The sequence below is a fragment of the Aythya fuligula genome, chromosome 2 (genome assembly GCF_009819795.1).
Source record: "Aythya fuligula isolate bAytFul2 chromosome 2, bAytFul2.pri, whole genome shotgun sequence".
Taxonomy (NCBI): Eukaryota; Metazoa; Chordata; class Aves; order Anseriformes; family Anatidae; genus Aythya; species Aythya fuligula.
Genome location: NC_045560.1, coordinates 36,827,957 through 36,853,790, shown reverse-complemented (window position 1 = coordinate 36,853,790; position 25,834 = coordinate 36,827,957). Strand labels below are relative to the sequence as shown.

General features: G+C 39.2%; 1 protein-coding gene across 1 annotated transcript; it reads right to left on the bottom strand.

Moving 5' to 3' along the window:
- Window positions 1-267: 267 nt before the first annotated feature.
- LOC116485431 (beta-chimaerin) lies at window positions 268-25,834 on the bottom strand. The gene is made up of 7 exons (XM_032180748.1): window positions 25,356-25,834; window positions 18,683-18,767; window positions 15,668-15,841; window positions 13,738-13,815; window positions 7,170-7,307; window positions 5,815-5,920; window positions 268-2,141 (listed from the first exon to the last, which is right to left on the bottom strand). Exons 1-7 carry the CDS (start codon window positions 25,791-25,793, stop codon window positions 1,970-1,972), a joined length of 1,191 nt encoding a protein of 396 aa, XP_032036639.1. The 5' UTR covers window positions 25,794-25,834; the 3' UTR covers window positions 268-1,969.

The window sequence follows — 25,834 nt, the reverse complement described above, 5'->3', positions numbered from 1 at the left end:
GCTATGATTATATCGATTTTTGGAAAGCATAGAATTGATGGGATTGATATTTTTGATTCTTTGCTTGCTTGAAGCTTTACACAGACGTGGTTGAGAGTAATGATAGTAAATACATGTGCACAGAGGTTTGGTAGTATGGGCACCTGAGTACCACTGAAACTGCTGGCATTAATAAAACTACTCCAAGTTTTCCAAGTATTTTCCAGCCATGTCAGGAGACTGATTTTCATTCAGCGGTTTGCCGTATGGACAGTGACAGACACCAGAACTCCTTAACACATTTAATGGGATTTTCCTTCCATTTACACTATCATAAATTACAAAGCATATTTCACTTCACAAAATAAAACCATTTCCAGATCATTTTTATGACAGTATTAAGTAGTACGTAACCTACAACAAATAGTCCTGTACAAGTCAGGAGGATCTATAGAAGTATTGGGAACTCAGACTATTTAGCTTTTGCTCTGCAATCTGGGTTAATCTATCTAGCCCTTAGTTATTTCTCTAGAAGACAACAAATTTACAGTAATACCCTCCACTTCCGTTCATTATCATAGTTACACATATTTTTCAATTTGAATAGAAACATGTGCTCCCTGAAATAATTCAGGAAACTGAATTACCAAGCATATGATACAAATGATCAAGATGAGGAATTATTATAGTTCTTTTGTATTGAAAATTGAGTGTGGTAGTAAAGTATGCTGATTTTCTATGCTTGCAGAAACATCTCATGCTGAGAAACAGTTTTAACATTAAGAATAAGTTGCAGTTAGACTATGAACTTTGTAGGTCAATGTTTGTGAGGGGAGAAAAATATTAAAATTTGGTAATAATTAAATTTACCAACTTCCACATTTCCTACATATTCTTTTTTTTTTTTTTGTCTTTTTTGTCTTTTTTTTTTTTTTTTAACAAACCATCAGGAAACACATTCAAGAGAAATACCTACATTTTCAGCAGATTTACTGTACGTTTATAAATACAGAAACATGACAAAACATAGCTTGATTTTTACAGAAAGAAAAACAAATCCTTCATATTTAACCCAAAAAGTGCTAACTTTTCAACAAGGCCAGAAAATATCCAGTGTCCCAGCATCACTTAACTTACATATTAATGTGATCAAAAAAAAAATAATAAATCTGGCATGTGAAACTGATATTACCACCAGGACTTTCAAAAATTCTCAATACCATATTTTATATGGGAGTAGAAAAAAAAAAAAGAGAAAATACTATGTTTCAGGAAATATGAAATGGTTAGAAGTGTACTATACAATCTTAGAATGCTAGTGCCTAAATGCAAAGAAACCTAAGGAAAGTTGGAATACACACAAGATTCTCCTTTAAAACATTTGCCATGAAAGAGGTATGTCAGGATAATACTGCATTAGTGGTAATGGTTTTCAATATATCATAGCAAAAATGCAGGAAAGAATTACATGGAAAATAATCAATGCACCGCATTGATTTATAGTTTGCTAAAATAAAATGTCATTCTTTCAGCTAGGTAAAGTAAAAATATCTTTATAATATAGGTTCTGTTTCACAATTGACATATATAATTATGTCTTATGGAGAGGGAAATGTATAGCTGTATACAAGCAACACTGATTAAGTACCTTTATGCTTCTCTAGCCATATTAAAATATGTTTTGTGTTTCTTAATAAGTTAACAATAAAATTGTTTGCAACTTCTCAAAACAAATATACATCTGAGGCAAGGCAAAAGATACAAGGTGAGAGGATTTTTTCTGACCTTCTTTTTTCCCTTCTACAAAGAGGCATATGTCTATGAGACATAGGCTTTCCCTAAACATTTTGGCATCCATCTGCAACTTTGCAGAAATTGAAGTGCAGCCAAGGAACTCTTCCTTCATTTTTTAAAAAATTAAAGAAATGTTGTTTTCCCTTCAAACTAATTATTTTTAAACAAATGGCTTTGAAGATGCACCTACGTTTGTCTAAAAGAGAACATCCTCATTTTCTATTAGAATTTGCACAATTAGCTTCTGGTACCGCATGTCATTCAGAGTAGCCAGGGTACTGTCCTCTGGAGGTCTCATTAAAGTAGGCCCAAACACTATTCCCAGGTTTTCAGCATTCATAAAATTCTCCTTTTCATGCAAAGTAACCCTAAAATAGAAGAAAATAAATAACAAGGTAAGTAGTTCACTTCCCAGAAGAAAAGTACATATTGTATCTTAACCTGCAGTCCTGATTCACATTAAGCATTGCCAGATACCGACAATTTTTGGTAACAGTTTTTACTTTCACTCAGTGTAGCACCTATTTCCACAGTAACTATTTCCATTGCAAGTACAATGCAGTTATGGTGGGGCTGTGTATTCCAGTGCCTTTAAACACCCCTCCTGTAACTCTGGAGTGATTATTCTACATGGCTACCCATTAAGGTATAATAAATTAGTGGTAATTTCTTTTTTGAAAAACAGAATTCTGGTTGAAATTATGATGTATGGGCAAGTCCCCTTCTCTACAGTAATTAAATTTCTCTGTCATGTTGTGCTTGGTGTGCATCACGCCAGGCATGGATGCTGACCATGAACCCAGAATTTCTTTTGATGACCAATGGCCCATTGCTCACAGACATGCTTCCAGCCTTCAGCAGCCAACCTGATCACATATTTCTGGCTTGCTGGCTATCTCAGGCCAACCAACAGATGAGTTATTTTGCTTATTCTTTATATTTAGGAGTAGGCTGAAACCTGGAGCAGTCCAGAAAGGCGGCTTTTGTTCTGTTCAGGCAGGCTCCATGCAGCTAGAAGCTGGATGGCTACAAATGCCATCCATCTTTCACAGAGACCAGAGGCACCTCTAGGAAGGAGCCCAGGCTGTTTTGTTCCCTGATATGGTTCAGGGATGTAAATTCTAGAGAAGATAGGCTCCATGTGGCTAGAGAAAACACCGGCAGCAGAGAAGTTGGCCCTTAGGCCTACTGGAAAATACAAAGTCTGCTTCCACTGGTACAAATGGACTACATCAGTGTTGTCCCAGCAACCCTTTGGAATTTGAGTTTAGTCTTGAGAGGGCTCTCGCACTGCTGTTTAGAGACAGCCACGGTCTCTCATGGACCAGACACTTGATGTTACTAAGTAGAGCCCGTGTGAAGTTGGACAACTCTTCCACACATAAATCCTCTGCAAGGGTGGAGCACATTTAGTTTAGGAGCCAGCTCTTCTGGCAACAGCTGAGACCGCTCTGTCCATAGCAATGCCCAGCTGGCAGCAGATGGGCAGTGGATGCCACCAGGGGACCACAAAGAGGCTGAAACCTGATGGGACATTTAGTCTTTTCATTGTCAAGGTGCATAAAAGACCAGGCTTTGCTTCTACTCTCACACTACCTCTCTGCAAAGAGTGGCTATGCCAAGGAAAATCACCTTTTCTTTTTTCTTTCAGGTCAGGAATCCATTAGTGCTCACAGCTGTGTCACCACCTTGTATCATATCTAACACAGACACATTAGCTGTTGCTTTGCAAGGAGGAACGGCAAACCAAGGCTGCCTAGCTCTAGCTGCTATTGTGCAAGTCTATATGCCCAGCACTGCTTTCTATCTGTGCCTGTACACAGCAGGGGTGTTGAATTGCTATGCAATGACACATACATCTTACTATACATCTTACTGGCACCTCTGTGCAGGTGTATGGGGCTTGTTGACAGCATAGCCTGGGGTGAGCACAGGAGGTTCAGCTTGACTGAAACTCCAGCATGGTTGGAGTTTCACCACAGGGGGGACTGCTCATTCTACTCTATTTCCTCCATTTCTGAGTAAAATATTATCAGAAAGAAAATTCCTATTTGATTGAAGAAAACAATTAATTAATTGACTGACAAATCCATTCTTCATTGCTGACATCCTCTACAGGATTTTCTTGACTATGCTAGGGTATTCTTTCAAGGGAGGAGAGAGAAAGGCAATAAACAGATACTAGGAAGGTAGTTCTACTATTTTCAAAAGCAACACAAAACATACTGAACTTTGGCTGAGCTCAATTTTGTGTCCCTTTCATTTGATAAAGGAATATGAAGTGCTTCTAACAACTCAATGCTTTTTCTTTTCTGTTAACAATGAGTGCTGGTATAGAGGCTATGGCCCTGCAGTCTTTACATAAAAGACTCCTTGACATCAGCACGTTTTCTTCATGCAGGAAGGACTCTATGGAGCTGGAGTTGGGACACTATGTCTAACCTACAGAACAGCATAACCTGAACCTAGAGGAACTTTCCCTCTTTCTCTTTGAGATCTCACTGTCAAATTGTCCATAGGAACTGGCACATGCTTGATTGCAGTGCAGATGCTGAAAGCTACAATTTGGAAAAGGAGAGCAAATGTATTGCATGGCATGCAAGTATTTCAGAGAATGGGATCAATCAGCTGTTTGATTTTTTTTTTTTTTTTAGTCTCATCAGTAGCTCAGTTCATGAAAAAGAATGAAGGCAAGTAAATTGTCTTTTTGGCTATTAAAAATCTGCTGCCAGGACATGAAAGCACTGCTCTTGTATGTAGGTCCCTGGCTTGTCTGCACCCTCCACAGGCCTTCTTAAAAGCTAATGTGGGTTGTCTTGAATCGTCCAGGCAGATGTGCTGACAAGGTTGGGTGTTTACACATCTCATTTCTGCAAAGTCCAAAGGAGCTCCCACATACCTAGGTAATGTCTCATCAAAAGGAAGAATTACTCAGTGTAATGACCTGAGACAATTGAAAATGAAGAAAAGTCTCTGCATAATGAAAACTGAATTAAGCATGAAATGCACATCACACGAGCCCTCTGATGCAATTTTTTTTGTGAGTTGAGGTATCTTCCTTTTCATGTTGGCATTAATACTGCAGAATAGTGCAGATAAAAAACAGAAAATTCTTAAAAGGTGAGTAGTTGAATTCCTCCCTTAACCCCTTTTTTGTTGTTTCCAAATAGCACCATAAACTAACAGAAAAGGGATATCTCAGGCAATATATTCTTAAATGAAGGCATGTTTTGAGATGTCAGTCTTTACTCAGCTTCAGTTTTTAAAAAACTTACAAACAAGGCTTTCTGTGGCATGTGATGTAGAGTTAGCAGGTATTTGAAAAAAAAAAATTTGCTTTAAATTAATGAGAGTGAGACATCCTATGCCTTTTCAGAGCACTTCCTAATTTTCCTAAGTATCTAGATAAAAAATCTGAAAACCTGGGAGTACATCCTCAAGTCACAATATGAAATTTAGGTACTTTTGAAAATTTTGCATTCCTTCTGAGAAAAGAAGTTTTGGAAAATGAATGAGCCAGTGTGTGTTTAAAACCAGAAGAGAAATGAAATAACTGGAAAGTGCCTGTATTGCTTTTACTTGTAGTATAAAAATAGGCCCTTCCTGATTCTTGGTTTCATGATGATGTGAGCAAACAACTAGTACGAGACAGCTCCTTCCTTTTAGGGTTATAGTGCAGGAAGACAAAGCAGGAGGTAAGGGGAGGTAGAAGCAATGACTTGCCACAGAACATCTAACACATCTCTAAAGTACCTACCATTCCAGTATTTTTTCAGGTATTATCTGCCTCAGAGAAATGTGACAAATCTTAATTAACTCTTCAAAGGCTTGCAATAATCTGCCAGCAAAAGAATCTATGCTATATATGTGCATAGTTTATAGTCATTTATACAAATATAGCTTGTCTGTTTATTTGTAATGTTGCTGTTTTAGTGGTAGAGCCTTAATGGAAGCTTTATTAGGGTTTTCTGTAACATAGCTCTTTTAAAGCAGACAATTGTTATGCTTTTCAAGAATTATCCTACGTGCCAATTAACTTACTTTTTGAGATGAATCATTAGGTATCTAAGTGTCTCATAGTGAGCAGCAGGAAGTAACATCAACACTTCATGTATTGCTTCTAGTCGTTCATCAGGATTGGAGATTTCTGTAAAAACACCAAACAGGATTAATGTTAATAAAGCCTTTCGTTTGTAAACAGCAGTAATTCAGGAAGATGTTATTATTATGGAGTCCTTTACAAGCCATTGACTGTGCTTGCAGGGATAAACACTAAACTCCTAAGCAAGAAGCTTATCAGCAACTTCTGCAACCTCAAAAGAATGGCTGTACAAAGAAATCAGCAAAAAAGACCACCCAGTAGTCATCTCCATGGTCTGCAGCTCTAGCTACAGGTCGGTATAGGTACAGTACCTGAGCTTTGTTAAGTACCTCTTCATACACTGCCTGGAACCGACTTTTTAATAAAATCTCATGAACAATTACTTCTGTTAGCTGGCCAAACAAGATGGGACCATGGACAAAGCATATGCTTTAGAGACTGTTCTTGTTGCACACTGGACTATGCTAAATTTAGGTAGAGAGACTAACGTGACATGGAATTACATAAACAAAGTGAGATTGCTGAACATATTTAAGTATGTAGGTATCAGTGATGTGTGAGTATTCAGTGCTTACTCAAGACTTTTTGGCAATCTCTTTAAAAATATGAGTGAGATTTACATGTGTTTTACATGAAAAATACAGATTCCTAAGGTGTGATCTGAGTCAGAATTATATGTCTCCCAAGACTTTTCATAAAAATAACACCAGGAGCTTGAAATTTTAGAAAAGTAAGAATCTTTATGTCCTGCTTTTAAGGGATTTTTGTATTTTGTGATTTTGTATTTGTGATTTTGCTTCCCCTAAGCATGTTTTTTGTAAGACGAGTGGCAAGCAAGATTAAGTTTTCTGACTAAGGAGAAAGCTAAGAGTGCAAGAGAGAGGTGCCTGTGGCTGCCAGGGCAGCACAAGGCTGGTGGAGCTAGAAGTGGGGGAAACCAGCATGGTGATGCAGATGTCCTGCTTATTGGTATACTGTGTGCCATTTCAAAATCACGAAGGATATTTTTTAAAGAAGAAAGTGTGCTACTTTTTAGTTACCTCAGATCTTTACTTTTTTCACTAACCAGTCAGTATTTTTATACTCTTAGGTTTATTTTTTTTACCTGCATGAAGTTTCTTCTCCATTGACAATCAGGCAAAAGTTTCATGTAAAAGAAGCACGTGTCTGAGAAGCAACATACAGAACAATGCCCTTCTTTCCAATTTGTTGTCTGTCTTTTCCTTCAATGTGAACAGCGTTATGGATGGGAAATGCGATTAAAGAACAGTACCAATTACTATGCAATACTTACTTGCTGCCTCTATGAATTTGGAATAGGTGTCATAGGTGATCACGGGAATCGGTAAGTCTCTGAAATATAGCTTCAGCGCTCCAGTAATAATGTTTATGTCTGGATAAATACTGGCAGAAATATCAGCCTTGTCACCATCTAGAAGAGGAAGAAGAAATCTTTTTGAAAACAGTCTCATTCTGACTGAAGCAAGGCAAGGTTTCTAATTTAGATTTACCATGTCCAACCTGACAAGAAAAAAAAACAACCTGAAAGCATTTGGAAGGCTTAAATGAGAATATATTGCTTATATTGCTACCAACTTCACAGTGGATGAATGAGAAATGGTGGTTTCCATATCATTTTCTAAATAATTTATTTGCTGACATCTTTTGGTGAGGCTGGTGGTTGCAATGACAATATCTGCAGCATAGCATCTCACATATGATGTTTAATGTTGGATAAAAAAGGCATGTTAATAATACATTTGTTGAATTTGGCCAATTTGTTAATTGTTGAAATTAAGCTATAATAGCTTATCTCGCTGTTGCATTTTGTATCCACAGAACAATGCACAGGAGTATAAATCCCTATTTTTATTTGCATTTGGGGAAACAGAGGCATGGAGAAATAACATAAATTTCCCATGTCCCCTGGAGACTAGTAGCAAAAATCTGAGCAAACATCCAAATCTTTTCAGTCTTGCACCAATCTATCTATGCTGATTACCTAGTCAGAAAGCCTTCTTATTTTCTGGATGCCTTCTAATGTCTTTGTACTTGAATTATTTATTTGTAGCAAAGATTTGAATTTAAATAGACATGCTATGGCATTTAGCTACACGATTTATTCTCAAACGTGGATTGCAATTTGTTAAATGAATATGGATAGTTGTAACGGATGAACAACTAAATAGATGAATTATGCAACTTTAATGACGTACTTCCCCCCTCCCCCAATACATTGTAACAGCTACCCAAAACTCCATTATGGACCTCTTTTAATCACAAGTTTAAAATTTCCAATTGCTGCTGGTCAGCAAAATGAGCAACACATGGCTCGCAATGACTGAAATTACAAGAACTACCAGCAAGGATGAATCAATATTTTTTTCAAGTTCAAATGACTATGTCTGTTCTGTACTATCTAGTACCTTAACACCCATGTGCTTCCCCACTCTGAGAAATTTGGGTATCCTTCCCTCCCTGGAGGACGTGTGTCCATTCTCTTCTCTGGGCCTCTTCCTTGGTGGTCTTAAGCAGAAAGACGGGATAGGGTGGTGGTCAAGCAGGGACTGATGCTGTCTGTATTTAATCCCTAATTTCAGCTCAGGCTACTTCGAGATAAGTTAAACCTTTTAGCCTTTCAAGTGAGGATAACAGCACTTCCCTCACAGGAGGCAGTGAAGATAAAGCCAGTAAAAACTTGGGACCACACGATGACTGGGGCCATGCAAGGTTAGGCTTGCTTGAGCAGTGGAAGTGAGTTTGCTTGTGTCTGCCAGGAGGTGCAAGAACAAGCTTGGACTGTTTACCACCGAGGCGCTGACACACTGAAAATCCATTGCCTTTCTTGTCTCACAGTAGCTGGTGCTTGTAGACATACCCTGATGTAGACAGATGAGGGGTTGTGCTTGATACACTGCTTCTAAGATGGTGATAAAGGCTTTCACAGCAGAATAAAGCAGTTTATATTGATTGTAGACATTTTATACAAACCTATGGCATTAATCTTGAAGGAATATGTCCTGTCCAATGTATGCACATAATTCTCATTAAGACTAATAGCCCTACATGTTCTCATCAAGAGGAGATTATATGCTTAAGTGTTTAAAACAAGCAGCCTTTCTTGATGCGGCTGAGCAGTCTGAATACATCCATCAGCATTTAATTTAATACAGCATCAATAACCCCTAGGAGAATGTTTACACTGCCCCAATCTTTTGTTTAATCCACACGCTTCAGGCCCGGTAGCATTAGTCCTATAAAGCTTTGTGTGGAGAGTCCTTTTCAACTGATGGACACCGAGCACTCAAAATGCTCCACTGGAAACAGATACTTTCAAGGAGATAGCAGCTGCATCTGGACAGATATAGCAAAGCAGAGGGTTGCATCTATTATCCAGGTCGCCGGTAGACTAAATGAAAGTGTTATTTATTTAGTACTTTTGCAAAGCAGCCCAGCATGCTTCCTTAAAGGGGCACTTCAGCTAGAGGTACTTCAAACCACAACATACTTCAAGCACACCTCTTATTTACCTGTTGCTCCAGGAAAAATGCGTTAATTCCTGAGTCAAAGATTTTTCTCTTCACTTCAAAGACAAACGTACATCCATTGGAAATGCACTGAAGATTTTTTTTTGAGATTTTTGCTAAGCATAACAATATGTCTGTTACAATAAACCTACACTTCTGCAGTGGGTATTTAGGGGAAGATGTATTTTCCTTTCCTTTAATAGATTTTGGATTGTCTTTCATTTTCAGCCACTGAAGGCCCGTTGGCAGGCTTATTTCTTATATTCACCAATTTCCTGGATTTGTATTTTTATTTAAACATACTTAAAATTCAAAGCACTACAAAAAGAAAATTCATCCATTTCAGGTAAAGTCATAACACCTATTTTACAGGAGTTCATCTACACCAACACGTTGTATGAACTACATGTATTTTATATGCATTATATGCACCTTCTGCATTACCACAGTTGTCTTTTTAACTCTTCAATACAGTAAATTTCCTCAGATTGTATTTAGCACTTTCAGCATCACTGCAAAGACACTGCACATGATTGAATATATTAATACTATGTTTTTTTTTTTTTTAATTAAATATAGGATTACAATCATCCAGTTCATTTAAGCTTAATATACCTAATCATACCCAAAACCCATCATCCCCCTTTCCTTGTTACTTTGACTCTCAACATATTCTGCAGCATGGTGTTGAAGTCTGAACATTTCAAGACTTTTTTTTTTCTGTTCTTCTGAGGTTTCAGTTGACTTTGGATGCACAGAAATACATCATTAGTTTATTAAAGAAGGAAATGGAGTGAGTATTACATTCTCAAAGTCTCAGCTATGTCCTCTGAATACAGAACTACATTTCTAATTAAGTTCCTTTTTTTTTTTTTTGATTTGGAATTTGACAGGTTTTCAGACACAGTAGCAAAGGAGTGTGAATATGAGTTAGGATCCCTTTGAGTACTCATGTAATATTTAACAGCATAATATTTTTAGCAAGTGTATTGTACCAGCCAGTCATACAAACAAGTGGAAGGACAGAATGCATTTATGACAATGGCAGCTCTGTGGTAAAGCACACAATGAGTGTTTTATTGCTGTCAGAGTGCCACAGCTCAACAATGCTCACAGAGAGCAACTGTTGTTATACAGCACCAACATTCACAAGAATAAATCCACATTATTCCCCTCCCTCATTCTCATTATGAAAATCACTGAAATGGAACATTGTCGGTGCCTCGGAGAGCCCAACTCTCCCTTACAGCAGGGGTATTTACACCACTTTGGCTCTGTAAGGCAGCCTTTGCTTAGACAAGATAAGGACCAACTTTTCCCAGTTTTAAAAATAACTCTCACAGCTTTACAGCCAAAAATAATATTCCATGGAATGCCATTCTCTTCCTGAGACGTTAACTTTCAAGCCTGACTTTGCTCTTCTGTTCTCACTGTAATTCTTTGGAAGCAACAAGCCAGTGTTTCTTTGACAAGGCTGGAACAATCAGTCATGGGGAGGACTGACTTATGTCTATTGTGCCCCCTCAGCTGCAAATGAAATCAACAGGAGAGGTGCCCTATGGCCGAGTCAGCCCTGTGTGCCCAGTCCATACATCATCCTGTCTTCCCTACCCCATGGCTTGATGAAGAGAAGTTGTGAAAACAGAGAGCTTCATGGCATTATTTGAACTATGCATCCCACATACTCAAATAGCAGGATTTCATTTTTTTTTCTTTCAAAACCACTTATTAAGAGCTGTATTTCCAGAGACGCAATAGCATACTAGAGCATTCAAGCTGGGTGCCCAGGGAGTGGCTCAGATACGAAGGAGAGGGGGAGGTCGGTGATCACAGTGTGCCACTCTGCAACAGCAGGCACCACGCAGTGCCATCCTTCCCATAAATTGCTCAACTTCCATTTTCAAGCTAGCTAAGATGTTTAGCCCTACTTTTATTAGAAGTTTCTTTCAGAGCCTTGCTTTCCGATGGTTAGAAAGTGGCCTCTAAATTGTCAAGCTAAATTTATTCATGGCCAGTGTGTAGCCCCTAGTATCGTGCCTGGATTATCAGTTAGATTAAACTGCTTTCTTCTTTGGTTCATACCTCTGCTCTCAACTTCTGCTTTGACAGCTAGCTATTCCACGCTCTTTTAAAACACATTTACTTTCTGCTATGCAATAAGCTCCAGGACAGGATGTCTGACATAGTGACATGGCCACAGGTACAGCTGCTCCTGTTGCAACACTTATCTTAAGTGCACTTATTAAGCAGAACTGACCAGGAATTTTCCATTTCCCATTTCAGACAAAAAAAGTCCTTTTTTTTTTTTTTTTTTTTTTTTTTTTTTTTTTGCTACATGGGTGTTAATTTCTTGTAGTGAATGTGGAAACAACAGTTTTGTAAAACTCCCACAAATTTCACTTTCTGGATAGAAAATTAATTTTGAACAAAAACCTCCCAGGCACTCCTGGATGTGGGACTATCACAGCCTGCACCTGGCTCTCAGCTCCCTTCCCTCCCTGCTCTGACACATGCATAAGAGATTTGGGATATTCCATGCCCCTTGGATACTGCATTTCTCACTGCTCTGGCTCTTAGGGTGACACAGGGGAAGAGGTGCAGAAGAAAGGCTAGGGTCTCATTCTCTCTAAACCTGGATCTGACAGGGAAAACAGCCCTGAGCTGTCAGGTTGAAAATCCTTTGCCAATTTAACTTTCTGTCAGCTGACAACACCTTCTAGCTGTGCAGCCCGCAAGTCAGTTAAAAAATCTATTTTTGTTTTCTTTTAATCCCTTTCTGAAAACAAACAAACAAACAAAAAACAACCCCAAAAATCAACAATAAAAATCCTTCTGCTTTCCATCTAATTTCAAGGAGAAAACATTATCAGAAGTGGAAGGGTAAGTTTTCAGCATCTGGTCTCAGCAACACTGTAGTCATGCATTATCATAGCAAGCATTTGTGCGCTGTTCCACTGCTTTTAGCATTATTCATGGCAACATGACAATTCTCTTCTTTCTTATCCCTCTTCCTTTGTGAGATTGTTAATAGATAATGAAGACATAGTTTTTTATTAATTTATGGCCAGTGGTCTTCTCCACAGCTTGTGTATGCAAACTCAGTTCTTGCTTTCTCTGCTTCCATGTTTATCCATACTTTTTTCCTTTGGAAATCTGATACTGCCAGTGACTTTATTCTTCCTGTTTATAGATGCTGCTTTTTCCAGTAAATCACACTTTCTTCCTTGCTGCGGGTCGAAATCAAGTGCGGATTGCCACCAGATTATGACAGGAACATCAGCAACAATAACAGGATACTCCGTAAAACTGAGCTGACTCCCATGGTTAGAGCATTTACAAAGGAACTACATCAGCTGCAGTATGCAAGTCATCCTCAGACATAAATTTCTGTCTGCTTTCTTTAAACTCTTCCCTCCTTAACATGCACTTCTCTTCTCAAGCATCCAACACATTTTTGTATTGCTTTCTTAAAGGATGTTTGAGAATAACATGACAACAGTCACTGGAAATTCCCACTTACATAGCTGGACTTTTTGCCAGTGAAGTCTGCATGACAAACTGTCCCCAGACAAAGAAGTATTCAGGCACAGTAAGTGTGGTATGTGCCAGGCCCTGAGGTCACCCAGAGACCTTGTTGGCCCTGACCAGTCTCACCTGAAGCCTTCTCCTACGTCTCCCGCCCATCTCAGGCCCTGCCTGAGCAACAACATTCCTGTCTCCAGCTGCATCACGGCTTGTGTCTGGCCATGCACCCTGATGAATCATGGACTGACTTCCTAGCCTGTGCCTGGACCTACCATGCCACCAGGCATGTGCCCAGTGAGGTGGACGTGGGGCGAAGCCTCTCACGGGCTGTGCAGGCACAGAAATGGCAGTCACATGCACAGTGGTTGGGGTGCTTTCTGCAAGGCTGCATGAGGAATGAGCGCTCAGTTGCAGTTCCTGGTTCTTAAACCCATAAATGTTATCATGTTATAAAGCACCGAGTATGCTAAAGATAGGATCAAGAACTTTCCCCGGCACTACCTAGGCTCATGCTTGAACTTGGAGCCCAGGCTGTTCTGCTGGGTTGAGCAATCACCCAATCCCCTGAGCACTTAGCCTTCTGCCTACCTTTACTTACTGACTGTTCAGTTATTCTTTCCAACTATGAAATATAATTTCTTCTTATGAAAAGTACAACAGATTAATATAAGAAATCAGAAAAGACAGGCTGCTTTCCGTACTTCTGCTTTTGTAAGTCTCATTACCATGATACCCATATAAGTACAAAAGAACTGAAGAGTCCTAGATTTGAAAGGTTAGATAAAAATTGTACAGAATTTTAAAATGTACCTCGATCAAAGGCCATTTTCACATCTTCAATGTGCTCAGTGAAGCCTGAGACTCTATAGAGGCCCTCAGATTTCAATCCTGAAACAAAAAGTTCTTGGTTAACTTTGCTTCAATAACTAACAGGTTAAAAAGCAACAGGCTCATAAGCAACAAAGCAAGAACAATGGTATGTTGGATAAATGCAGCAAACTATTGTTATAACATGAAACTCTGGAGCATTTAAAGAATATTCAAGGTAATTTTAAATTGTTTTTACAGGATTAAAGATGAGTTTATATTTTCTGATTTTGTTGCACTCAGAAAATAACAGTAGATACACAGTAGGTAATATTGGAAGAAAATATTGCCATTTGTTAATGGTGAAGTATGTGCTATTATAATGATTTACATATTTTATGTGGGTGATTTTCCTGGATTTGTCTTTAATTAATAAAGCCTTAGAGGTTGTCTTTGCTATTACTGGTTGCTTAATGATAAATAGCAATGTACATAAGAGACTGCCTTTCCCTATGAGCACATTTGTTCCCAATGTTGCTGTCAGCCTTTACTTAGATATACATGTAGCTCATACAGGTGATGGATGCTGTTCTCCATGTTGGTACATCCCTTCTGCAGTTCTTTCATCACAAGAGACCTGCTTTATGCTCTCCCACCCTTACTCTAAGCCAACATAAAACAAAGAGCAGCCCAGCAGAGCAGGCACAGCTAACCACACAGAGTTACACTGATGTTATTTATTTTAATCCCAGAGCTTCTTATTGTGACTATGCAAAGTGCTAACCTACCTACGAGACCCGATGTGCATTGTCTACTTAAGAATAAAATCAGTGTCTTAGTAGAAAAATTAAGTCCTACAGCAATTAGAGAGAGAAATTTAAACATGTTGAAAAAACAGAGAGTGGGCAGCAGATTTTCTCTTAATCAATAAATGTACAAGTAAGTAATTATATCTCAAATGCAATGTAGCTGACTGCTGTATCATCTCAGTAAAGCTCTTCTGTCTTAGTCCAAGCTATTGTTTGTGTTTGTCCCTGCAATGATGATATAATCCTGGTAGAGCTTTACAGAGCAGTGCAGGGGATTTACTTGTAAATCTTTGATTCATTTCAGGAGATGATGCGTGGCTTTGAAATCCCTTTGGCTACTATCAATGTGTTGCCATGCAGATTACTGTGATGCCATGAACTCAACATTATGAGATTTCTGTGCTAAACCTATGACTAACAAGGAAATTTGGCTTATTGGTCAGCACAATGCACACATTTGTTATCCAAAGCAAAAATATGTGATCATTACTGTCTGGCAGATGTGTTGGAGTAGAGATGGTACTTCTTCAATCTGGCATACCTCTCCATGTAGCAAAAGCCTGTCACAAACTGGAGTTTTGGCTGTGGCAGGCTATCTGAGCCGCAGCATCCCTCAGTCAGTAGGTGAGTGTCATGCAAACGTTCCTACCCTGGGCAGTTTGCAAAACACCACAAAACGCCACAGTCTGTGACCTTGTTTGTCTGAGTCATTTCCAGCCACTTATGTGCTCTTGCCCACAATGTCCTCAAAGGTTATTAATAATGGGCCTGATTTAAACTGATTACTCTGAAATTAGAAGTGTCTGTAGGTATGTTAAAAGAAAATAATGAAAAAAGACACTTAAACATGAACTTAAAGTTCATTTTAAAGTTCACCCCTTTCAAAAGTGTAACATAATACCTGTTTTGACATGTTTTCAGAAAGCATTTCAGTAAATTGCATTATGAAATGTCACGATTTAATTTTACTAGCTGATGCAAAGCAATGTTATCACCTATGCTAAAAAAATCCTTCTCTCATCCTGTCCACAGTGTACACAAACATAATATTCTGTTCTATCTCAACATGTAAATTCAAGTCATCTTCATTTTATCGTGCCTGCTCCGTCCTGAAGCATACAAACCTCTTGCTTCAATCTCTCGGATGCATGAATCCACCACCATTGGCCTCTGGGTATTATGGGCTTTCACCAGTGTGGTCAGATCACAGCAGTAGACTCGCTTTATCCTCTTGAGGTCGGGCTGGCAGTCGTTGGGCACATACTTGGAGCACTGCTTATGGACGTTCAGCCCACAGTCTGGAAACAAAGTTGGCCAGGATCATTACTTAATGATAATGCTAAGAGCTTTTGTCTATCAATTAGGTTTCTTAGCACAAGTAAGGGGCATAACTTTCCCATCAGCTGGCAATAGAAAATATCAGATGTTTCCATGCCACCCTCTGCTGACTTTGCTGGCCTCTTGATGTACAACAGTGACAGGACTTGGTGCTGCAGAATTACCAAAGACAAGAAGGCTGAGTACAGAAATACCCTGTAAAAATCTTTTGGTGGGCAAACTGAACTCCAGCAGGGTTGCTAAAAAAAGCCGTAAAAGCTCCGAGTGTTCCTCACACCCTGACCTGTTAGGGACAGCCCCTGCCAAGTCTGGGTCAGGTCGCTGCTGGACACTCGGCTCTAGGTGTTGCAGCTGAAAGTGTGGGACTTTAACTTCTTTGTGTTTCAGTTTTGTCTTTTATAAAATTAGCACATTAATGACAGTGTCCTGCTGGCCAGCTTGTGGCTTAGCTACAGACTTAAGGCACAGCACTAAAACTCTGCAGCTCTGTGGGTGAGTGTGCCTCACCTCCTGTTCTGAATCCCTGCAGCTCTGCATTTTGGCTCGTTCTGCTCATCAGTTACAGCCAAACCACCATGGTCTTGTCACTTTGCTGGTGACTAAAGTGACCCCTCTGTTTAGTCTGTGCAACAGTTTGAGCATATAAAATGCTGTGAAAGGCATGGTGTAAACGAGAGTGATTCATATTGTTCTTGGTGTCTTATTCCAGAGTCAACAACTGGTTGCACTGGTGGGTTTCCATTAACTTAAGCATCTCTGCTTGATTTCCACAAATTGAATTTTCCAAATAGGTACAAATGTTCAGACAAATGAATTTATAAGCCTCAATAAAGCAAACACCACCACTGTGAGTTACATTATCTCACAGAAATGTGGTTCCTGTTTCAATGCTTTTGCAGTCACGCCTATCACCCAGTACCTTTTGGACTAACTCAAAATGCCTAGCATCATCACTAGTGAGTTGATTACTGTTTTTTCTTGTTGATTTACTGCCCAAGCTGTTCAAAATGTAAACGTGTTCCTACTACTTGCAACACATTTTAGTATTATTCTCAATAAAATATTAATCGGTCAAAATCAGATAATCACTGCAAACATACCTACACATTTAATGTATCTGAGTTTTTGTGTCTTTCTTCATACAGTTGTTACTGCATATAATACATTATTGTGCAAAATCCAAACGAATGTGAGCAGCTGCACTCAGGACCCTCCTTGTACTGTTCTCAGTGCTGTTCTCCAGGCATGTCAAGTTAAGTCCAAACACATCTGTCTACTTAGAGTTAAATGCTGATAATTTAATGAGGGAGAGTATTATGTTTCATACTGGATAAATAACCCTTTTCATAAGTTTAATATTTTATGCATGTGAACAAACGGCTCTATGTGTTAGTGATGGTCAGTTTTTGGACACTTGTGTTTATGATCAAACAGCATGAAAAGCAAACTGCTATTCATTTTCTTTCCTTTTAAAATGCCCATTCATATTCTTTCTGTTACCATCATTCATCTACAGGCAGAAAAGATATAGAAGGCACTGAAGACACACTTATTAAAACTTAGCATTTCTGAAAGGTATTTTGACCCTTCAAGCCACTTTGTAAATTTTGTGTAACAACCACTTCCTCCAGCCTTGAAAGGCAAAGGTCAAGGCAAGTTTGTTTGGTGCCAGTTTGAGTTCAGGAACACCCAGGGGTCAGAGCAGGGAGAGGTAAGGCAGAAACATATTATCGAATTGTTTGGGTTGGAAGGGACCTTAAAGATCACATTCACTTGAGATGTGGAAGGAATTGAAGGTTTGTAGAAAGAAACCCCATTTGCTATACACCAAATATAATTTAACTTGCTGAATTCAAAAGATCATGATGCAATTATTATTGCATTTTTGTGATATGATTATTTTTCATAAGAGAACAGATTTAAAATAATTTAGATGTTATTAAAATGCTAATACAGTTATAGAGGCTTCAAAAAACAAATCCTCCTGGGAAAATGAAGGTCATGTTTTTTGCTTTCCGTTGAGGTGGGCTTTTTAAAGCTTGCAGCAACACATGGTATTTTTATAGGAAACAAGTGACAGTCTTTTTGCAGACAAGGGTACTTTTTGACAATTGGTGGCAAAAAAAAGATAAGCTATGAAGTCTGGGTCCTGGCTAGCTCTGCCACTTCCAGTGCTTGTTTCTTAAGACATAAAAACATTCAGGTGAAAACTTAATGACACCATAAAGAACAATTCTTAATGTATGCACCAATGCACATGAATTACCAAGGCACTACTGAATGGATGTCAACTTCAGCAAAGGGCTGATGGATTCATTTCCAAACCAGCCAATGTGGTAAATCACACAGGGCAAAACTTCTAAATGCGGTGTTTCAAAAGCTAGGGTTAATCTTCCAAAGCACATATAGGCTTTCTTCCAAGTACATTTCACATATTTGTGTAAAATCAGGCTGTCTGGTATACTAAGTGGGAGAGCTGTTGTCCCATTTCTGATAGTTCAGAAGGTGAGATGCTCTTTACCCACCCTATCAAAGACATGCCTTTTCTAACAAAAGATCTGGACTGTGGATGCTACATACATATTATTTCTGTTTAAAACCTGGTGCCTGTACTAGTCTGTGCTTTGTGGGACAAAGAATATGACAGGCAATGACACTGCTGTAATTGGCAACACAGGACTTCTTGGCACATTTTGCAAAGTGACCCCTACTCCTCCCTCTTGCAGGGCATGCAGTCTGGGGTGGGGTGGGATGGATGCCTGAGCACTTCATGAAAAAGACCAAAAGTGTTTGAGGGCTACCTGAACACCTCACTCCCTGAGCGATGAGACCCCACATGAAGTTGGCACAGTATTCACACCAGTGCGGACCTCGAAACGTGTGGACCTGCAATACAAACAGAGGGGGGAAAAAAGAAATGGGGTCATTGGGAGGCAGATGGTCTGACAGATGGAACAACTAAACTGGATAAACAACAGAAGACTCAGTAGGAGTAAATCGTTAGCACACAGTGCCCACATCTTTCCCAAGTCTAGATGAAATAAACCATGGGAACAGAAATTTGCTTTGATCTCAAAGTTTATCTTTCAATAGGCTTAACATAACAGAGAACCGGGCTGCATACGACATTAAAAACAAATAATTTTTGCTAGCTGACATTTTAGTTCTAGTAGAGGGAAAGAAACCAGGTTCACTAGTCAGAGGAGGAAAAAAAGTAAAACTAATAATGAACTGTATAGTCAATGCTTCTATTTGACTAGGTCAAACCAAACAGGCACTTTTCTGAGATTCAAACATTCTTCAAGAGATTATTTGAAAGAAAGGGAAACGAAGTGACAGAAAATCCCTATAAATGTGCCCAATTTTGATTTCCCACAAAGCTGTGTACCCACAGATCTAGTGCAAAACCGATGCACTCAATTATTAAGCACACTGATGATGCCGTTACCTGTGCATCCGTGTGCAACAACACTGACCACAACTCAAGGCGACTGTTACAAACTTGCATTGGAGATGATAAGGAATGACTTGTGCACTCATTCCAGGTGGTAGTTCAGTAAAGATCTGATTTTGCCCATTTGAGTCCATTGGTAATGTAAGCAAACTATACCCTTCCCCGCTGTAGTACGTAAATTGGACTCACATAGGCAAAAGATGTCACAGGTCCCTTTCTTGGTACATTAAATGTCATTTTACTGAAGTCTGCACATCAGTAAATAAGAAGAAATAAAGTGACCTGGATACTGAGAGAACACACTGGCTCCTAAGCCATGTTTTACACACAACTGCTGCTTCCTCAACTGCATTTACAAAGGCTACAATGGAAAAGCTTTTTGTTTAAGATGTGTGCTCTGGTAAAGTAAGCATTTCACTTTCATTGAAAAGAAGAATAAATAGTGAGGCCTATGCCTGTGTGAATGGACATGGTACGAGCCAGTTCTGGCCAGAGACTTAATTGAGGTTAGCAAAACATAAATCATGCACGCTCAGGCTGCTGATGCTTCCTTTTCCTTCTGACGTGTTGGTGTTTACCGATGGGGCAGATTGCTGACAGGCCGCTTCCGCCCTTTGGGATGGGGAAAGTTGCTCTTGACTTTACTTCGTAGAGTAAGAAATAGCTGTTGTCCTTTTCAAATAAACTCTGTAAACTTTTAAGGCAAGCCCTTAGCTCGCTAATGTTTTAGCCCCATTTGGCTGCAGGATCACATGTAAACAAGTCTGTACTCTTGAGAGGGAAGATTAAGTACTGTGATTTTAGCATGGACCCCTCTTTCTCATTTAGTGATAAAAAATGTGACATTTTTACTTTAAAGAGCCACAAATTACTTCTGACCAATTACCCACAGTCAATTCTTCCTTCCTTTTGATAGGTCTGAAGGGTCTCAGCTAGAAAATCTGACTGGGTCAAATTTTCTAAAATATTGTTTCACCTCTCAGTAAAATGTTTATCTCTGGGAAACAATGCCTTGCAATAGAGTTTAAGATTTATCATATATACACATACACTTCTTGCTCGTTTAATATTTTATTTTAAATGGGGAGTACCATCAAATTTCAGGCAAGGCAGCACTTAACACCAGCTGATGCCCTGAGTTTCAGGCGTATGTTTTGTGTGACCTTCAGTTTATACAAAACTACAGACGAAATGAATTATGCCTCCATCTTTACCATTTTTAGACTGATAACCACATAATTAGTAGCTCTGCACCTGCATTTAATTGTGGGTGAGAATTGTCTGCTATGGGAAGACAGCTATCTGCCTCTTCTGCTTTGTGGTGGTTTACAAAGGCTAACCTTGCGAGAAGTGGCTGTAAAAGCTCACTCGCTATTTTAAAAACTGTACCATTTCCATTCTGCATGAAGTACATCTCAGTTGCTAGGATATTTGGGGCCTACTTGCTCACTTTACATAAAGCTTATTTCAGCTGATCTCGCTGTAGCGTATTTAGAAAAATGGTAGCTGATTATTCCTTGATCTCTCCTGTCATTAATGGGAAATAGTCCTCAGTGCTCACTCAGAAGCACCTATCACTCCATCTGAGAAGTGCTGACCATGCACCCGGCCCTTGTTTTCTTCAGATTGGTGGTCCTCAAAGGGCTAGCTCTAATTTATGCATTCACTTTAATTTTTCACGGCTCTGCATTTTTGCTCAAATGTAAAGTTCCCAACTGAAATACCCTGAGAAGAAACTAGTCTTGCTGATTTCTGGTCAGGCCGAAACAGGGAAATACTTGCTTCCTCCAACTGCAGAAAGGAGACCTTGAGAAGTTTCTAGATGAAGGTGCAAAAATCTCCTAAGATACAAGGAACTTTTTGAAGTCTTTTATTGTCTTGTTGTTAATTTTTACCAAAATAGTGAAGGAAGTCTGCCCTTCCGAACACAACACTTGAACTCAGCTCAAAGCATACAGCACTTTCAAGTGGTAAATGGGAATTTTGCCTGCAAGACTGATCTGATCTCTGTTTTAAACAAGGAGAGGTAACAGCAGGTCTCAGAGTTTTCAGATGGGTTTTTAGGTTTTGCTCCATCCTTTGTAATTGCATCATTACAAATCTACTGGGCTTAGATTTTTGAAAAAATGATCAAGATTTATTTATTGTCCCCATCCCGTTCTGCCCAGAGTTCTCTGTGTATATATGACATAGCTTTGGGCTCATTTTGTTATAGTCTACAAACAATTCCAACTGATAACAATAATTTACAGGGAAGTATTTATTCATATAAGCCAAATGTGGGACATTTCAGACTATACACCATACTTGTATTGTTCCATCTTTTTATTTATTTTCTTTCCACGTTGACTAACTCCTTCTAACTTCTTCACTCTGTTTCATTTCCACCTCAATGCCATTCAACAAAAAGTTGTTTCTTACATTCACCCTCTTTTCTCTGCTGGCCACCCTTGGGTTGTCAACCAGTATTCCCCTGTGTGTCAGTTACTATTGCCTTCCTCTGCTCCCACTTTCATCCTTCAGTCCTCTGGTGTCCCTGTTTCCAAATGGAAGAGCTCCCCCCATGGGCACAATCTATGTCAGTAAGTCTGAGTCTGTGCCTGGAGTTTTACATGAGCTGTCTTCACAGAGGGAGAAACTAAGACCAAAGTGAAGGAGTTCCAGTGCAGTGACAAGACAAAATGATCCCTTCAGAAATATTACACAAACAAACTAAAAATCGCCTTGGGTTGAAATGCATGTTTTAATAGGAATTATATGGTGCTGCTTCTGAGATGACTTAGTTGTTTAATTGACCGTGCTTGATGACTTTTCTATTTGCGGCCAAAGAAAATGAGAGATTTCCTCAGACTTTCACCTGAGTACATGTGGATTTGTATTTTCCTGTGGACTCCTGCTGATCCAGGGCTGCTTGCAGGGAAGACAAGCTGGCTCCACTGTTATTTTTGTTCAAATACACACACAATCTTCATGATGCCTGTAAAAATGCCTCCCACAAACGCTTTTGTGTCCCAGAAGCAGTGTTTGTCTGCAGTGATTAATGCAAGGGGAAATGTATCCCAGAGCCTCCTTTCTCCCAGCAGAGCTTCTGACTTGCAAGTAATCAGCTGCCTTTACTCTCCAGTAGCAAATCCTGTTGTGGGGTTTGCCCAAGCTATTGTGGCAAACAGGAGCAATATTTGGGTAAAAGCATATTATTCGGTTATATTTGTTCACTTAAAGCAGCACCAAGGCCCTGTCACGAACTCCTAACCTAGAACAAAACAGGTTGAGCATCTCCACACTCCATGCTGCTGCCCTTGGGCATGAGCCTGACACTGTCACGAACTGGTGGGTAAAGCACAAACCAAAGTCTGCTGGATCCAAATCCTGCCGAAATGCAAGATGACTTTGCAATTCAGCTAGGCTGAAACCCACGTAGTTACAGAAATACCTCTGTGTTTTTCTGAACAGGGCTTCAGAGATTTATTCTCCTTCCTGAATTACGGTATGTCTACACTGGCTTATGCAAAGTTGTCCCGCCAGACAGACGCCAGCTCCAAATCTAAACCCATGTGACTGTGTTGTGTGCTCAGGATGAACCTAGGTTAACAAATCAGACTCAATCTTAAATCTTTTTTTGTGTGTTTGTTTTCCCTGAAATTTGGAAGAGAGTCTGAATAAGGACGCAGGGATGCTTTGGCATAACTTGGTGCCCTCACTCTCCAAACTCCAGTGGTCCTTTTTTAAATTTCTATATTGATTTGGAAAGGCTGGAGGGAGATCCTAGTTGATCTTTTAAGAACTTTGCTGGCAGATCAACAAAAGTCTCATCAGTTTCACTACAATTGTGCCCATCTTTAAGATTTTTCAGGAAGAGAACTAAAAAGCTTCTGTTTGTTCATGAAGAACAGTCTATGACAAGATTCTGATGAACACTGTGACATGTCACCTTTGTCCCTATGAACTGAATGATACAATGCATGTCAGTATTCACCTAAAAACCCAGAAGACAACTCTTTGAATGTCTGAAAAATAGCATTCTCCTACTGAAAAATCCCAGACTGTCATAGCTTGAATGCTGTCAGAAGCCATTAAGAATTTTGCTCCAAAACCCATAAAGCCATTCTTTCTCTTTTAAATAATTTCTTAACATATTTCATAATTAATTTCAGACTGTACTAAAGATAGACTTGAATTTAGCTGTTGTTTAAATCCAAATATTCTACTCTAAGCATTCTATCCACTTTTGTTGAGCAGCTAGACATGTTTTAATATGCTCCTTTAGAAAACTAACTACATTTTCATAGTGAAGATATTTGTTCATTAAGTAAATGTTACACTTTTGACTAGCCTTTCCTTATGGACAACATAGTTTTTTAATATTTCTTTCATAAGTATTTTATTTCCTTTACTAGAATAAAACGATTTTCTGCTGTCAGGCTTTTAAATAGATACATATTTTAATCATGTGATTTTCCAGTTAAAACTATGACTCTTTTGAAACAGAAAGGAACAGAGGCTGTACAACAGCTAGATTGTGCAAACGCAAAGTTAACTGGGCACATTTCCAATTATAAATCAAAGCCAAAACAAGGGGAATTTTGAAGAGGAAAGAATGCATGGGTCAAAGTGGAAAAAAGTCTCAGTCATGAGAAAATATTTTCTTGTTAAACTAAAATAGTTTTGATATTAAAATGATAATGAGGGCAAAACCCAGAAAGAATGAAAGATGTTTTAATCAAGCAAGAAAACACAGCATACTTCCCCTATATCCTTCAGTGCTGATCAGTGAGATAAATATTGATTGTTCTGCACACAGGGTCAAGGAGGAGGAATGAGAAGAGGGATGCTATTATTTGCTTTGCTCACTAATATTAAATTATTGATCTACCAAATGCAGCAGAAGCATTGTAGAGGAGAGCAATGCCTTCATGGAAGAATATATAGAAAAAACAGAAGTAAACCTTTTTTTACTAAACCACAAAATCAGTGAAATCATTTTCATCAGTGCTTCTCCTTTTTTTTCACACGCCAGAGATGAATATCAGAAAATTCTCTGCTAATGAGCTGAAATACTCTGACAGTGACCCAGATCAGCATCTTCAAGGAGTATTAAGCAAACTGAGTTTTCAAAGCTGAGATGCTTTCCTTTCTTGTCATGTTACCGCCTCTTATTCCCTCTGTATCCACCCTGATAACCATCAAATCGCAAATTGACAAGATTAGGTACGGTAACTGGCTGGCAAACTCTGGAACGAGCACTGTCCTTTTGGCAACACATTTAAGCCCAAGGTGCCTGAAAGGTCTATTTCCAAAGCTGAGTCACTTCCCTTATTCAGCATGCCAGACACAGCACTTGGAAAAAAAAACTAAAAATCTGATTTTGCATGCATAAGACAGCAATAAAATGATCCAGTTAAACATCCCTGGGCTTGTCCAGCTATTTGCTTTAGTTTGACAAGCAAGTATAAGCTTAGGTCCTATGGCTCGGGGGGGCTCTTAAGAGCATTTCTATAGCATATGGTGCTGGAACAAAAGCTAGGAGACAAAACTACCACTGCACTCTGCCGTATTGTTGGTGAGCACCAGAGCGCTCTCAACTTCTTGAAAGCAGAAAGGGTACAAAATGTTTGCTGTGGCTATGCTGGTGCTAGTGGCTTCTGATAATAGCTGGATTTTGAAAAGGGGCCTTTTTATCGAGTAAAAATGGATACACTTTAAGGTAAAGACAATTACTACAGAGTACCTTGTTTTTTCTGAACAACAACAAAAAAGAACTGAATCTGGGCAAAAAGAACTAAAATACCAATTAAGTAGTCTAGCAAGTAGCAAAAACATTATTTGGATTAAGTATTTATGTGGAGACATATTAGGAATGCAGTCAGTGGAACTTAAAGTAGAAACAATTTTTTTTTTCAACAGTTATTCTCAGAACTAGTACGAATGGGTGCCTGCAAATCCACAGTTGCAGCAAAAAATAAAACACAAGACATTGAAACATAACTTTTCAGCCGAAAATAATAGGAAGTCACGCTTACCTTAAAATTGTGTGCTTTTTCATAGTTGAAATGGTTGTCATTTTGAGTTAAGGCTGCTCTCCTGACCAAGGAGGTGATCTGCGAATAGGCAAAGAGTTTCAGAGGTTGCCACAGAAGTGCCCCCTTGACTCCCACCTTCACCCCCAGGGCCACAGCCAGGAGCTCTTGGCGCTTCCTTCCTCGCTTCGACTTGTGAACAACGGCGCAGCTTTTCTCATTTTCCAGCCACAGATCCTCCGAGAACATCGTGCTCGGGTCCCAGATCTTTTCCCTGTCTTCCCTGGTGCCTGGCAGGCTCGCTGCCGTCAGTACAGCACAGTTTGTCCAACTGCTTCTGATGTTAGACAGCAGATTTGAAGCAGCTGCAGCCCATTCTGCCGAGACCTCTGGCATGTGACTCGAATGGGCCGGCTTGTGGGACGGAAGGAGCTTCTGCATCTGAATAAGTAACGGCCTGTGCCGTGCTATTTCTGAAGGCA